Source organism: Anser anser (genome assembly GCF_964211835.1).
Source record: "Anser anser genome assembly, chromosome: 1".
Lineage (NCBI taxonomy): Eukaryota > Metazoa > Chordata > Aves > Anseriformes > Anatidae > Anser > Anser anser.
Window position 1 is genome coordinate 66,576,695 of NC_139720.1, and position 13,386 is coordinate 66,590,080.

At 42.1% G+C, this 13,386-nt stretch overlaps 1 protein-coding gene across 50 annotated transcripts in view; it reads left to right on the forward strand.

Annotated features, from left to right (window-relative positions):
- The window catches only part of CACNA1C (calcium voltage-gated channel subunit alpha1 C), a 494,083-nt gene that overhangs the window by 445,710 nt on the left and 34,987 nt on the right, over positions 1-13,386 (forward strand). For 39 of the 50 annotated variants that reach the window (XM_083821259.1, XM_083821285.1, XM_083821290.1 and 36 more), the window contains one exon: positions 10,978-11,010. The exons of the other annotated variants lie outside the window; for them this stretch is intronic. In XM_083821259.1, the coding sequence (XP_083677385.1) occupies positions 10,978-11,010 (33 nt within the window). The remainder of the gene's footprint in view (positions 1-10,977; positions 11,011-13,386) is intronic. 50 annotated transcript variants of the gene reach the window in all.

The following is a 13,386-nucleotide window of genomic DNA, read 5'->3' on the forward strand; positions in this document are numbered from 1 at the left end:
TTATGCATAGCTAGAGATCTGCTAACTGGTTCCAGATTGCACTGCCAGTTGCAATGAAAGCAGCAAAGGTGATGGGAGAAGGGAAAAAAAAAAAAAAAAAAAAAAACACTTTATGTGTTTTCCTCTTTAACTTTCTCTTTTCCCTCATCTTTTACCCAGCTACTTTCCCAGATTTAGGTAAAATGTTGGGTAGCAGAGATCATGTTTCCCATTCTCAGGAGCACTGGGATTAGTTTTCATTAAGGCAGTAATTAGTTCCTCTCTGCCTACAGTAACAGTGATTTTCCCTGTTTTTCTTCAGCCAAGATACAATCAGTCCAGAGGAGAGAGGCTGTTGCTCCTTGTGAGGGTTTTTGTGCCAGGCACGTGGCAGCAGTTCAGCATGGTGATGGGTACTATTCTGCACACCCTAATGCCCAGATCAACAGGAATTTTTGAGGTTCCCATTATACAAAGCTGTCACTGTGCTTTTTGGCTGGTAGGCAGGAGAATGTGACCTCCCAGCCAGATTTGTAATCGAAGGTAAACATACCTAAACTAGTTTTACTCTTTCTAATGTAGACAATATAACGCTCTTTTAGCTCCAACACCCCTCCCTGCATGCTCATATGTACCAACCAGACAAACATAAGGGTGGTGTTGTTTTTTTATTTCTCACTAGACAACTGTTTTTAAAATAGCTGTGCTCTTACCTTCCCTCACTGGTCTGTTCTTCATGGGGACTGTCTGGCACAACATGCCAGCAAAATGACTTCTGCTTTATATATCTTCCTAGACATCTGCTAAATGGGACCCATTCCCAGCTGCATCCAGATGACCTAGCTGTTTACACTGGGTTGCTGCTTATGGTCAGCAGACTGATAGCCAAAAATGTGTGTCTGGCTCTAATTACTAGTAAAACTGACCATGTCGCAGAGCAGTGGTACATCCCAGCTGGTCCCATCCCAGTCTTTTGTCTCAAAATCCATTTTTAAACTGGGAGATGCCAGTCATCGGTGCTATCTGCTGAGCCTTGTCTGAGTGACTAGGAGAAAATCTGCTTCACCCAAAGCCAGTTCAAGTGTCTTCTTTTCCTAAGCTGAACAGACATGAAGGCAAAGATGCCTCAGCAGTAAAGGAGCACTTGTTAATACAAAGACACTGAAACAAATTGATATTTGGAGCTAGGGATTTTGAGTCTCATCAGTTTGCTCAGACTTGAACATAGTAAATCACATACAGTGAGCATTGCATTTCATCCAAACCATCCCTACTATTTTTTTTTAACTGACAAATTCATAAAATCAATAATCATCTATTCTTGGAAAGAGGTGCAGAACAAAAAATGTTTCTCAGTAGTTTTGTAACAGCTAGCTGCAATCTCCATATGACCACTTCTAAAATGCTCTGATAATGCCTGTGATTGGCATTTCCAATCCCAGAATGGTTCACAGGCTCTATTGTATCACACATTAACATACAGAGATCCAGTATGCCTCTGAAAGCACCACATTTCTAGGAAATTGCATGTTCTGCATCAACATTAAATAACTTTCTAATTGAAAAGGCAATGAAAAGGCACAGCCTGTGAATTAAATACTAACTGCTACAAATCTCAAATGAAAATGGTCCATAACAAACTCTCTCTTTGGGCTGCTGGTGTTTCTTTGGGCTTCTGGTGTCTCTGGCCAGCATCCCTTGAGCAGAGATTCGTTACTCAGAAGTAACGGGGGCTGCCCTTTCACCTGTATCCACTGCCTCTTGCAATGCACAGTCCTGTTGCATTTGAACAAAGGTGGATTGGGTTTTCTCCTGGTGTCAATGGGATGTGCAGTTTCTTTCAGCACATTCATCAGAGCATAACTTGGTCATTCATTTTCACCCTGCCCAAGAGCCTGTGGGCTTGCCAAAGGAATGATCCTGGCAACGATGCAGAGTCTTGGAGCTGGTAGACTGTCTGCCTTCCTCTTCAGGAAAACCTACTCATGATCTAGTCTGCATCTGTCTCCATTAGTGCACGGAAGAGTTACCATATGAAGGAACTGGAGATTTTGCTGCAAAGCACAGGTCTGCTTCTGGCCTTAACACCATCGGTGTAATTCTCCATCAGTTGCACAGGAGTTGTAAAGATGCAGCTGACTGGATTCATGCGTTCCTGCCAAGCACACCTCAGTAAACCAACCCTTCATACTGAGCTTCCAGCAAACCTTTTCACAGATGGAGACCATGAAGGTCTCCTCCTTTCTGCCATCTGCAGTTGAGGCTGCCCAGAGAAACCCCCGTGACACCATTATGCAGAAGGCGTCAAGTTTCAATCTGTTCTTCATCGTTTCTTCTTCCTAATCCTCTTCTCACACCATGCAATCCTATCAGCTAATAAATAAATAATTAACAAATAGCTGTAGAAGAAGTGGCTCAAATGCTGAATGCACTGAAGACAAGCACAGCTGTGACAGAAGATGGACATGCTTTTAGGAATTTGCTTAATTCATCAGATCATCATCCCCCAAGGAATACGAAGTCAGTAGATGATATGCATGTTTTCAATGCTGTGGAGTGTCACAAGGTGTTGGAGACAAGGAAAGCTCCTCAGCAAATTCATCTCAGAGAAGAACTCTGCTGCTATTACCCTTTCCAAGGGAAGACGTATGAGGAATGGAAAAGGCCACATCTTTTACAGTACACAACAGCATCTCTTTAAAGTAGCTAAGACTGGTACGAATGCTTTGAACAGTCTTTTCTTTTTCAGTTCAAGATCAAAATCAGTGGCATGGTCTTACAAGACCCTTAGCAGACAAGCCATGTCAGAAAGTCCTCTCTCTACTTGCAGCCCTCTAGAGCAGCGGTGCTTTCACAGCACTGCTACAAAGAAGATGAGGTGATGGATTTATCTGGGTGTTTGGGATGGGAGAACCTGGAGATAAAATGAACTGTCCTTAGGAATGAGTCAAAACCAGAACCAGGCTGTGCTCCGTGTGGAGTAACAGCCTCAGATTTTCCTTCCTCTCTCCCAGACAATGAAAAAGAAAAAGAAAGAGAAAAAGGATCAATGTAAGAGAGAACATAGATCTTCCTAAAGAGGTGCAGGAAAAGAAGACCGTCCTTTCCATCAGAGTGATAAATTTGGTGTTTAAAAGCCATGTTAATTTTGCCATAGGAAAGATAGTGAGACCCACTGGACTACTTAGAAACAGCAATGAGGAAACCATTGGCATTGATGGTAATGGAGCAGAGGAAAGCTGGAGACCTGTGAACTCCATGTTTTCACACTTGCATTGTCTCCGTCTTGCTCAGTGGTCTGGTCTGCTCCCAAGGTCATCCCCCTCAGTCTGCTCTGGGCTGGGACAGCCTCACTGCCTTCCATGGAAACCCTCGTCCTGTGAATCAAGGATGGGGCAAATGCAAAGAATGGGAAAAGTCCACTCTGTCAAACATGGCACCTGGCCATGGTGTTCAGATCAGCAAAACCTCTCCTCAGCTGATATTCATACTGGAAAAATTTTTAAATCACTCCACCTTTAAAGTGAAAAGTAAAAAGTCCTGCACACAGCTGGCCTTTCAACATTTATTTTCATGGCTCACTATCTTCGGAGCCTTCATTTTCTGTATGTTCTAGGCCTTTCTTTGACTACCCGTCCCACAAAATGCAAATAACAATACACAGGCAAGCCGCACCTGCCTCTCCGAGTCAGACCAGTCCTAGTGCCTGGAGATGAGCACTGCATCTCTGACAGTGTTTAATATCTACTTGTTTCTCAGGAACAACCCCCTAGGCCTAATTACCATAAGACTTGAACTCATCATTTACCCAGAGCTAATGAGAAGGATTATTAAAACATCCTGAAAATTAAGAATAATTTGCATAGACATACTTTACCAATTGTTCTGCTTTTCCTCTGAAAGTCATGAAAAAAATAGAGCTTTCAGCTGTATAAAAAGGGACTCTTTCATTAACGGTCCAGTAATTGTCAATCTAAGGTAATTTGCATAACCAAATTAATGCAATTGACTTCCCTTATATTTACCTTAAGCACTTGAAACCATAAGATTACTGTCTCACAATTTCATGGATATATATATGAAATTAATTAATAAGCTATTCAAATTGGTATGATTTGCATATTTGAAGCTAATTAGAAAAGCAAGCTCTAGAATTTCAAAATCTTAGAATACATAGGAAATGAAGGAAAGAAAAAAAACACACACAATAGCTGCAAGACTCGCTTGCTGTAAAAGTTACCTTGAACTTATTAACTATTTTTGGAATAGGCTTTTGTTCACTTGGAGATGCTAATATCTTCCCCAAGATCTGAGGTTTTGTGGAAACTATAATATAGTTGTATTTGCATGAACTAGCCCTGTATGAGTATTGACTCACATGGTTTAGTGCCAGCAGAAATGTAATGATAACCTTCATTGCAGATGTCATCTTTTTCCTAATTCCCACATTGTACCAAAGAAAAAATTAATCCCCTAGTGCAAGAGATCTTAGTCTCTTCTGCAGAGATGTCTGAAGCCCGTTACTTTGCTTTTCCCAGGGAAATCAGCAAGGTGTTCACCATTTGCCCCAGTAAAGGCAGTGTCATACACTATGACTCCCTGTTTTCCTGTAAGATGGTGCCCTTTTCCAATAGATGCTAAAACCAAACTTCAACTTATGGAAATTATCCAAAAACCCTCTGTTGCTTCACCCAAATTAGAGCTATGAGGAGGCTTGATTTTTTTTTGTTTGTTTCACAAAATCTCCTTGTAATTCTAATACGCTTTTCTGTTTTAAAATAGAATACAAATGAAAAATTACAAGATTTCCAGTAAAAGAACATTCCATCAGAAATAGACGGGGAAAATCAAAACATTTGTTTCAGTAAAGTAAAAACAGTTCAGTCCAGGATTGATTATTTTCATAGTTATATAACATTTCTAATTGAAATGAAAACTCAAATTGAAATGTGCGAGGATAAAATGTGAGATTGCAGTCTTACTAACATTTCTGAAATGTGTTTTTTTTTCAAAATTGACATGTTTCTACAGAACATTTCACTTTCAGCATCGGCATTTTTCTAACAGAAAATATTTTTGTAGCAAAGAAAATAATTCTGTCTAGTTTTATTCAAAATATTCCCAGAAATTCTCAAAGAAATGCACACTTAATGGAAGAATGCAGCATTTGAACAGCTTGCCTGTTTTTTATTTTTCCAGCTAATAATTTGGTTTCACTGTAAGGTTGTGGGAACCGAGAATTATGCCATCTGCAATCCAATAGTATTCCTTGTCAGAGAAATACCAGATACATTTCTGCCTGGCCTTATAATAACTTCACAGACTTTGGTGGCAGGTAGTTTATCTCTAGAGTGTTTGTTAATAAAACCACACACAGCAGTGGCAGACAGATGACTCTGGGGGGGTTGTGGTAACTCCACGGTGTACTGCCAGCAGCCAGCTTGTTTTGAAACCCTAACTTTTTCTCTCTCTCCACAAAGACTTGTGTTACTCAGCCTCCTGAGGTCCTTCAGCCTTTTGACACTACAAACACAAGACAAAGTCTAGTGGCTTGTCTTTAATCACATCTCCGTGGCACTGATAAATTCTAAATCTCTCTTTCTCCTGTAGCCTAGTAAATTCTTGTTCTTCTTGAAGCTCATGGCCTTGCAGATCCTGTCTCTGCTTGTAAGTGACCCACATGAGTCAAATAAAAATCCCCAGAATAGCAGTGCTGTTGGCTTGCAGTTGCCTTATTTGTGGCCTCTACACCCAGTCAAGATAAAAGTAGCCAACCATCTGAAACAATCCTTCAGTTCTTTCTCACTCCCTGTAGCAACAAAATCAAAGTGCTGTTGCCCACCAGCTTTTCCTAATGAAACTGCTTTTAATTCCCTCAAAATCTTATCCATGTTTGTATGATGTGGTCATGTTCACCTTGTGTCCAAGAATGTCACAGCTGCAGTATGGCTATGGTAGACAACAGTCTTGGAGGACTTCAAGATACAAAGAACTCGAGTGCGAAAAGACTGATATCCTAGAATGGCAAATGAGTTACACAGCACTGCAGCCTGCTCACGTGAACTCTACAGTGCATATTCTCAGAGGCATCCTTCCTGCAATAAGTAGAAAAAAACAAGAGGTAATCACCTATCACCCCCTTCCTCATTGAAGAACCAATGGACAAGCTTCCAACAGATACAGCATCTTCATGGGTAACTTTTCATTCTTCAATCATCAACACCAATCAAGGAAACAGGAGACAACTGTCACCAACAACCAGCTACTGCAAGCGGTCTCTTAGGAGCTTCATCCACAAGCTATGCTTTCCTCAATGGAGAAATCCCATTAGCAATTGTTGGTCACAGAAGGCAACGTAAGCATCTGACCAACTTGTTTTCTTGAGGCATATGACGATGCTCTATCATATCACCGTGCTAAAGTCTTAAACAGATTTCCTCTCATCTCTTCAGATCTAAGGCTACCAGGCAACATCAGGATGTGGCCATTATAGCACTGTGTTGACTGAGACAACTGTGGCAAACAAAGCAATAGTAACTGCATTCGAGTTGCTTATAGGTTCCCTAGATCAAGCCAGGCCTAACGTTGGATTCTGCCTTGCAGGGGATTACAAAAATTACAAAAAAGGGGATTCCTTCCCACATAGAATGAGTCTTACTGGAAAGTAGGAAGTTTTACTCCTCAAAGCTGGGAGAATATTCATCATGGACTTCATAGCATAGACTGCGACTGTGCTCAATAGATTCAGTTTGTCCTATGGTGTAAAAAATCAATACCGTCAACAGTGCTGGTAACAGGAATGCCACCTGCCTGTCATCCCAATGATAGTCAGGCTCCTACAAGTACTGAAACATACTTACTGAGCATTTAATGAGCCTCCTTGGATTTATTAATTACCAACCTAGTGCACCTTCCCTTTTTCTAGGTTCTGTTTCTCTGAAAAGACCTGTATTTGTCAGCAAACCAGCCAAAAAAAAAAAAAAACAGGGAGCTCAAACCTCTCAAATTGGTCCTCCATCTCTAGTGTTCCACAGGGACAAGGAGAGATTTATGCCTCTTCTCAGGATTTTTCTGCTGAAAATTTCATTTGAATTTATTAACTCACCTTATTATTATCTTCCAAATCTTGATCTATCCAGAAGATATTCTAAGTCATGGCTATTTCAAGGGAATTCAATAACACCACGATGGTACAATCTTTGGTCTTTTTGCTTTTGCTTTTGCTTTGGTCTTTTTGCTTTTGGCTTCTGCCTTTATGGCTCTGAATGGTCAAGTTATCCCTTCTCAAAAATTTTCAGAATTTCAAAATGGATTACAGAACAGCATTTTGTAGTACAATATTGACTGTTATACGTCACCCTTAAAACATTGAAATTGGATCTCCTGAAGTGCAAATGTTATCCTCTCCTATTTTTCAAAACATTTGTGTTATATTCAGCATCTAGAAAGCCCCTAAACACAGCAGTCCTCTTACCTCTGTTAAGCAATATTTCCTTGACTTGGTGGCATGACCAGATATGACTCATATGTGAGTCAGTGTAGATATTCAGGAGACTGATGGTCCCTGTACCCAATTGGAGGTGGTATGTTCTTTGGGAGTAGCCACCAGTAAGACTCACTCCCACCTGCCCAGGTGGAGCACTCTTTATTGGTTAACCAGAGAGCAAGACTGGCAGGAAGACAAAACAGTTACCTTATTCTGAGCTGTGTCCTCTGAGGTTTTAAGTATCTGTCTCTTGAATAAGCATGTCTTCTTTCCTGGAAACCTCCTTACCTGGGATCCTGAATTCATGATAGGCATAAGCTGTACCTTTCATTTTTGTGCCTGCAGGAGCTTTAACGATGTGAACAGGTTAGCAGCAGCTCACGCAGTGTGTCCGTGTGTGCTCTGACACACACTGAGCATAGTTAAAATGAGGTACATATGAGCAACAATAACCTGAGGAGCTTTCCAGACATGCTTCAGGGATCCCTCAGTCACTGTCCTACTCAATCTCTACTTTGGCTTCTAGTACCTGCTTCTCTGTTTCTTGACCTCTTCTGCTCCTTAATATCTGTTACCTTTTTAAATATGGTAACATAAAAAATTTAAAAAAAAAAAAAAAAAAAAAAAACCAGAACTATCCTTCCTCAGATATTTCTCCTCTTACCCATCTTAACCTGTAGGTCCCCTTCTATATCAGTCTTACCATGTCCCTGGATGTGTTTGTGACATATACTTCAGGTCCCTTTCCTCTATGATAGAAATTCCTCAGAGCGTCATCTCTTGGCTGATCTCACTGTTATTGTTGTTGCCTTTTCTTAATTCAGTTTTGTGCATGCTACTCGTGCCCCAAATGACAAGAACAGGGTAGAATAGGTGAATTTCCTTGGCAGATTGAACCACATGCAGAGGAAGAGGTGATTGCAAGTAAAACAGTACAGCCAAAGCCACCTTCTGTTAAGTGGTATTGCTTCTATAAAGCCTCCTTCAAATATAATAAACAGATGAGGATTTGCTTCTGTACATTGTCCTGAGATTTGTAAAAATGGAATCCTGTCCACTTCAGGTGGACAATGGACACCGACTTCAAATCCAAGTACCTATCACCATGTCTCTATCCCTGTGAACAAATGTGACCTACAAGTTCTCAGGTGCCAGGTGCCTGTCCTTGTCCTTAAATTAGCATACCCTCATCATTTGCAATGTTACAAATTCTCAGAAAATCTAGCAATAGCTCTCTGTATTATCATTAGGAATGGCCACACTTTAAAGTCCCAGTAAGAAGTTCCCAGATAGCTGTGCTCAGGTCTGAATGGTGACTCTTTGGCACTCATGGAAAATGTAAGGACTTGGCTCCTCTTTCAGACTACTGTGGACTTCAGAAAATGTATTCAGCAACCCACAAGTGGGGATTGATTCCCCTCACCCCCATGTACTCATGCACAAAATACTGTATGAGCACAAGCACATCGAGAACCTCTGCCCATTTTGCTTGACTTTGTACAGCTATCACCTGCCAACATTAGCAGAAACTTTCCTGTACTGCTTTTGAGCCTTTATTGTAGGTAGTGATATAATATGCTACATATCTGACCCATCTTGAAATATAGGCCAGTTAATTAAGGGAATAAGAGTGGAGTAAGTCAACCTCTACTTCCCTTTCTTAGCAGTGCCAAAGATTAACAGTGGTTCCTAGTTTTTCAACATGTTGCCAACTGCTCCAAGTTGAGCATCTCATATCAACAGTGTCATCTTAGCTCATTACACAGACATATTGTTTTATACAGATTTTTTTTACTGTTACATTACTATTATCCTCCCTTTCTGATGAAATACTAAGAATATCAAAGTGACAATTAAGGTATAGTATTCCACAGTAATTTACAAGACTTCTTCAAACAATCGGTCACAGATACACTGATGTTGTCAGCCAGGAAAGATCCTGAATCTTGAAAGGTGCTGAAAAATGTTTGACTTCCTTCAGTCAGCTTGAAGGAGCTTTGTACTTTGTACCAGGAAAGCAGAAACCAGCAGAATAAGGATCCTCCTTTGTTAGAAAAGGTGATTGGCAAAACTCATAGAAAGAGGAAGGGAGATGGGGCAGAGAAACACACTGATGGAAAGGAGAGGTTTGCCCAGCAACACAAAATCAAAATCTGTAAGAAACATGCCTATGGACACTGCTCCTTTACTTGGACACTTGCTCCTTTACTCCTCAGCCAACACTTGCCTGAAAGTTTCTTCTGAAAAGAAAGCATAAGAGCAAACACATGAAAGAGGAGGATAAAACCAATGGAAGCTGACACTACCAACCAATGAGTTAATCCAAACAAATATTGCATGGTTAGGAATAGCTTGGGCGTTTAACTGGTCTCATTTACCTATATCACCAAATAGGCTAGCCATCCAACATACAGTTTTTATTTAGGTAGTACAGTGCCAGCTTAGTTAGTACAGTGTCCTTGGAGAGCAGAAGCACACTGCGGGAGTCCTTCATGGCACTAGAAGTGATTTTTCCCATTGGCAGAAGTACATCAGTTTCAGCTTTGGTAGCGTAGTCACAAGTAATATCAGACCAGTTTGGCATATGACTGAGGTTTAAGCCTGAAGGATTACACTACCATTGAACTGAAGGACTCCTGATGACATTGCCTTTATTTAATTTTCAATTCTGCTTTTTAAACTTAAAGGTATTTGCTGCCTTGGGCGTTTTTAATAATTGCTTTCAGTAGTGGAAGTGGCCCCAGAAGTTGATCAGGGAGTGTCAGGCAGAGTGTTTGCAGCAACTAGACCCTTCCAGGAATGACTGGGGCTCAGTTCAGCTCCGCTTGGCCTCAAAGGATGCATCCAATGGGTCCCTGGAGCTTTGGTGTGAGGTGGGTGAAGGTAGAGCACGCTAACCAGCTTTACCAACACACTTTCCACAGCCGGTGGTGGGTATTGAAGGGTTGCCAAGAGCTGATTACACTGTCCCAGCCCATTTTCTTAGTAACAACAATGTAATCACCCAGAACTATGTGTAGAGGAATAGGGGTATATAAATAGAAAGTGTTGCTTTAGTACCAGGATATTATGGGTTTACAGATCAGATTGATGCACTAGAAGCTGGCTGCTCCCTATGCAGGCATTGCCTGGATCTGAACTGAGGAGCTAAATCAACCCCTATACTGAACTTGGTAGTAGTGATACAAGAAACATTTTAACAGTGTAAGTGCCTCCACTGCCTGGATTCCAGGATGTCTAGCGCTCAGAAGATACTGGGTCAAATTCATGTGTGGTATTAGTGGATACAGCTCACGTCACTGAATTCAGTGGGAGTTGTACCTACTAATGCCACGGCCAGCTTTGATCCTGGGCATCCCAGGGAAATGAGCCCAGCCTCTTGTGCATTTCTTTCACATTCCCTTTTGCCCTCTTCTGCCATTTTGTTGCTCCTGTGTTAGCCAAGACCTAGTTTACTAGGGCTCTTGATTGGAGACTTATTACAGCTTATTTCTGTCTGCCTTTCTTTAAAGCCAGCTGAACATACCCAATGTTCTTCCTCTATGGTAAGACCAAAAATACAGACCACCCTCCCAGCTTCTGTGACACTCTTTCTAACACACTCCTTTATTCTCTTCCCCCGATCACGAGTTCTCTCTCCAAGCCCAGCCTAGTTATTTGTGCATGAAGCTGCCATGTTGTGTATTGGTGTTTGAGTCTGGTGTTCACATGAGCTGTGAATATGCTGCACATGTGTACTTCTTGTGCATCCTGAGCTTTCCTTTGGTCAAGTTAACTGTCGTTCTGCCTTCTAATGAATCACCAAGAGAGAACCAGACCTGGTAAGATTTCTTGTTAGCAACACACTACATCACGACCAATATGATGCTGAATGAGTTTGCAATGCGATTTCACATCCAAGCTTACAGACTAGAAAGGACTGGAACTCCAAAGCTCCTTTTCAATGAGATATTGTCAATGTAACATTTGAGTTCATACTTTGCACAAATAAGAATAAGCTGTGCAATGGCACACACAAATTATGCTGCTTTGGTGTACAAGGCTGTTCCTAAGCTACACCAACAGCGCTGCAGTAACTCCATTCTCTGATTGCCACCTTGGAGAACTTCCCTCCTCTGGCAAAGATGTGCCTTCAAAAAGCTGGACGGAAGCCAGGAGAAAGTAAGCTACTGGGACAGTGGTTAATGTGTAGCCACCTAGTTTGAAAATGACTGTAATCTCCTGAGGCATCACTGAATATTTTTGGCTAAGAGTTTTGATGCCAGCGAGTTGCAGAGATATGTGTCAGGGAGGAATTTGTTTCACTTTGTCCACTGTGTAGACTTTGTCTATCACAGGACATTTGGAGGGCATGGGAAGTTTTCTGTGTACATCTCCTGCCTCCTCTCAGCAAGGAAAGACAAAGCAATACTAAAACATCTGTCCAGACTCATGCCCCAACTGGCTGCCATCCAAAGGGTCAAGCCCACAAGGAGAAGCAGCAGGTAGAATAAGAAAAAACTTCTTTTTTTGTCACAACCATGGCAGTAGTGATGCCCACACAATTTTTAAATTTCAACCTCAATTCTCTTTTAGGTAGTATTGGAATTTAGCTCCTTAGGGAAAGTCAAAAGGTGGCCATAAAACTTCTGTAGGCTTGGGAAAGACCTTACAGCCAGCCCTCTAGGACTGTAGTTCTGAGGATATTAATTGCCAAGAGTTTTGATTTCTTGGTAGCTACATTCCCTCCTTTACCTCAGAACCATTCCTTCCAGTTCACTGAAGCCTCCAGACTGTTGTCCAAGTCAGAAAAATAAGAATGATGTGAGATTTAGGGAACACTCAGGCTTTTCTGTGACACAGCCTGTTCCCCTAATCTTTTTCGCCCCGCTACTGCGTGGGCAGCTAGCGTCAGCCTTTGCTGCAGACTGGAGGAAGCTACCCAAAATATCCACTGGTGATTCACATGGATAGACAGACAAACTGCAGCTGTAGTGCAGTCCTGAAGTATTACAGGCACACACATCAGCAGACAGGCCTGAGATGCAGCCGGGGCAGATGGAGCCGAACACAAACCTGCGCGTCCCAGGTTGGAAATGGGAGCACGCTCACAGCACAGGTACGCATCCTCATATGCACAGCTGGAGCTTTAATTCCAGAAATGTACATCTGGGCAGTTTCTGTGCCTCAGATTTTATCAGAAATGCAGAGGCAGATGCAGCTTTTGCTGCCCCATGGCAGGAAATCCCAAGGGTCTGTTCTCTCTTGGTTTACACAGTGGTGAGTAGTTAACAGCAGGGGGTGATCTGCACTGTTTCTTCCTCCGAAATGTTGCTCTTTTGGTGTTTAGACTCCAACTCTGGTCTTTGCAGCCTGGGTGGGGACAGAAGGAGGCCTCTGGGCACTCCGTTGCTCCACAGGCAGGTCAAGTGGCAGGGTGACAGTGTTACCTCCCCACATGACAGAAGGTTACATTCCCACAGCGCTCCTAGCAGAAACCGCCAGCTCCACAGGCTTCGCACAGCATTTTAGGGGGTTAGTGAACTGGGAAGCATCGCATTTTCTTCGCCTTGCCTCCCCTCGAGCTAGACAGCGAGTCCTCTGCAGAGGCCCAGGTACACGGGCTGGCAGCTCAGCGTTCGGGAGGAGACTGCCTTCACATGTGTGCAGTCTGAGGAATGTCAGGGCCGGCTGCAAGCCCAAGGGAAAATGCTTAGGGACAAAGCAGATGCTGTGAGGAAAAAAAAAAAAAAAAAGAAAAAAAACAGGCCAGAAAAAAAATAGTATTTAAAAATACCGCACGCCTGAACAGTAGCAGTGAAGCCAAAAGAAAACGTTTGTGTTTTCTCTTTAGAAAAAAAAAAGGCAGTGCACAGACTGTGGGAAGTACAAAGGGGTCATGAGAAAAGCGAAAGGCCCAGAAGCAGAGCAGCGGGAGCTGG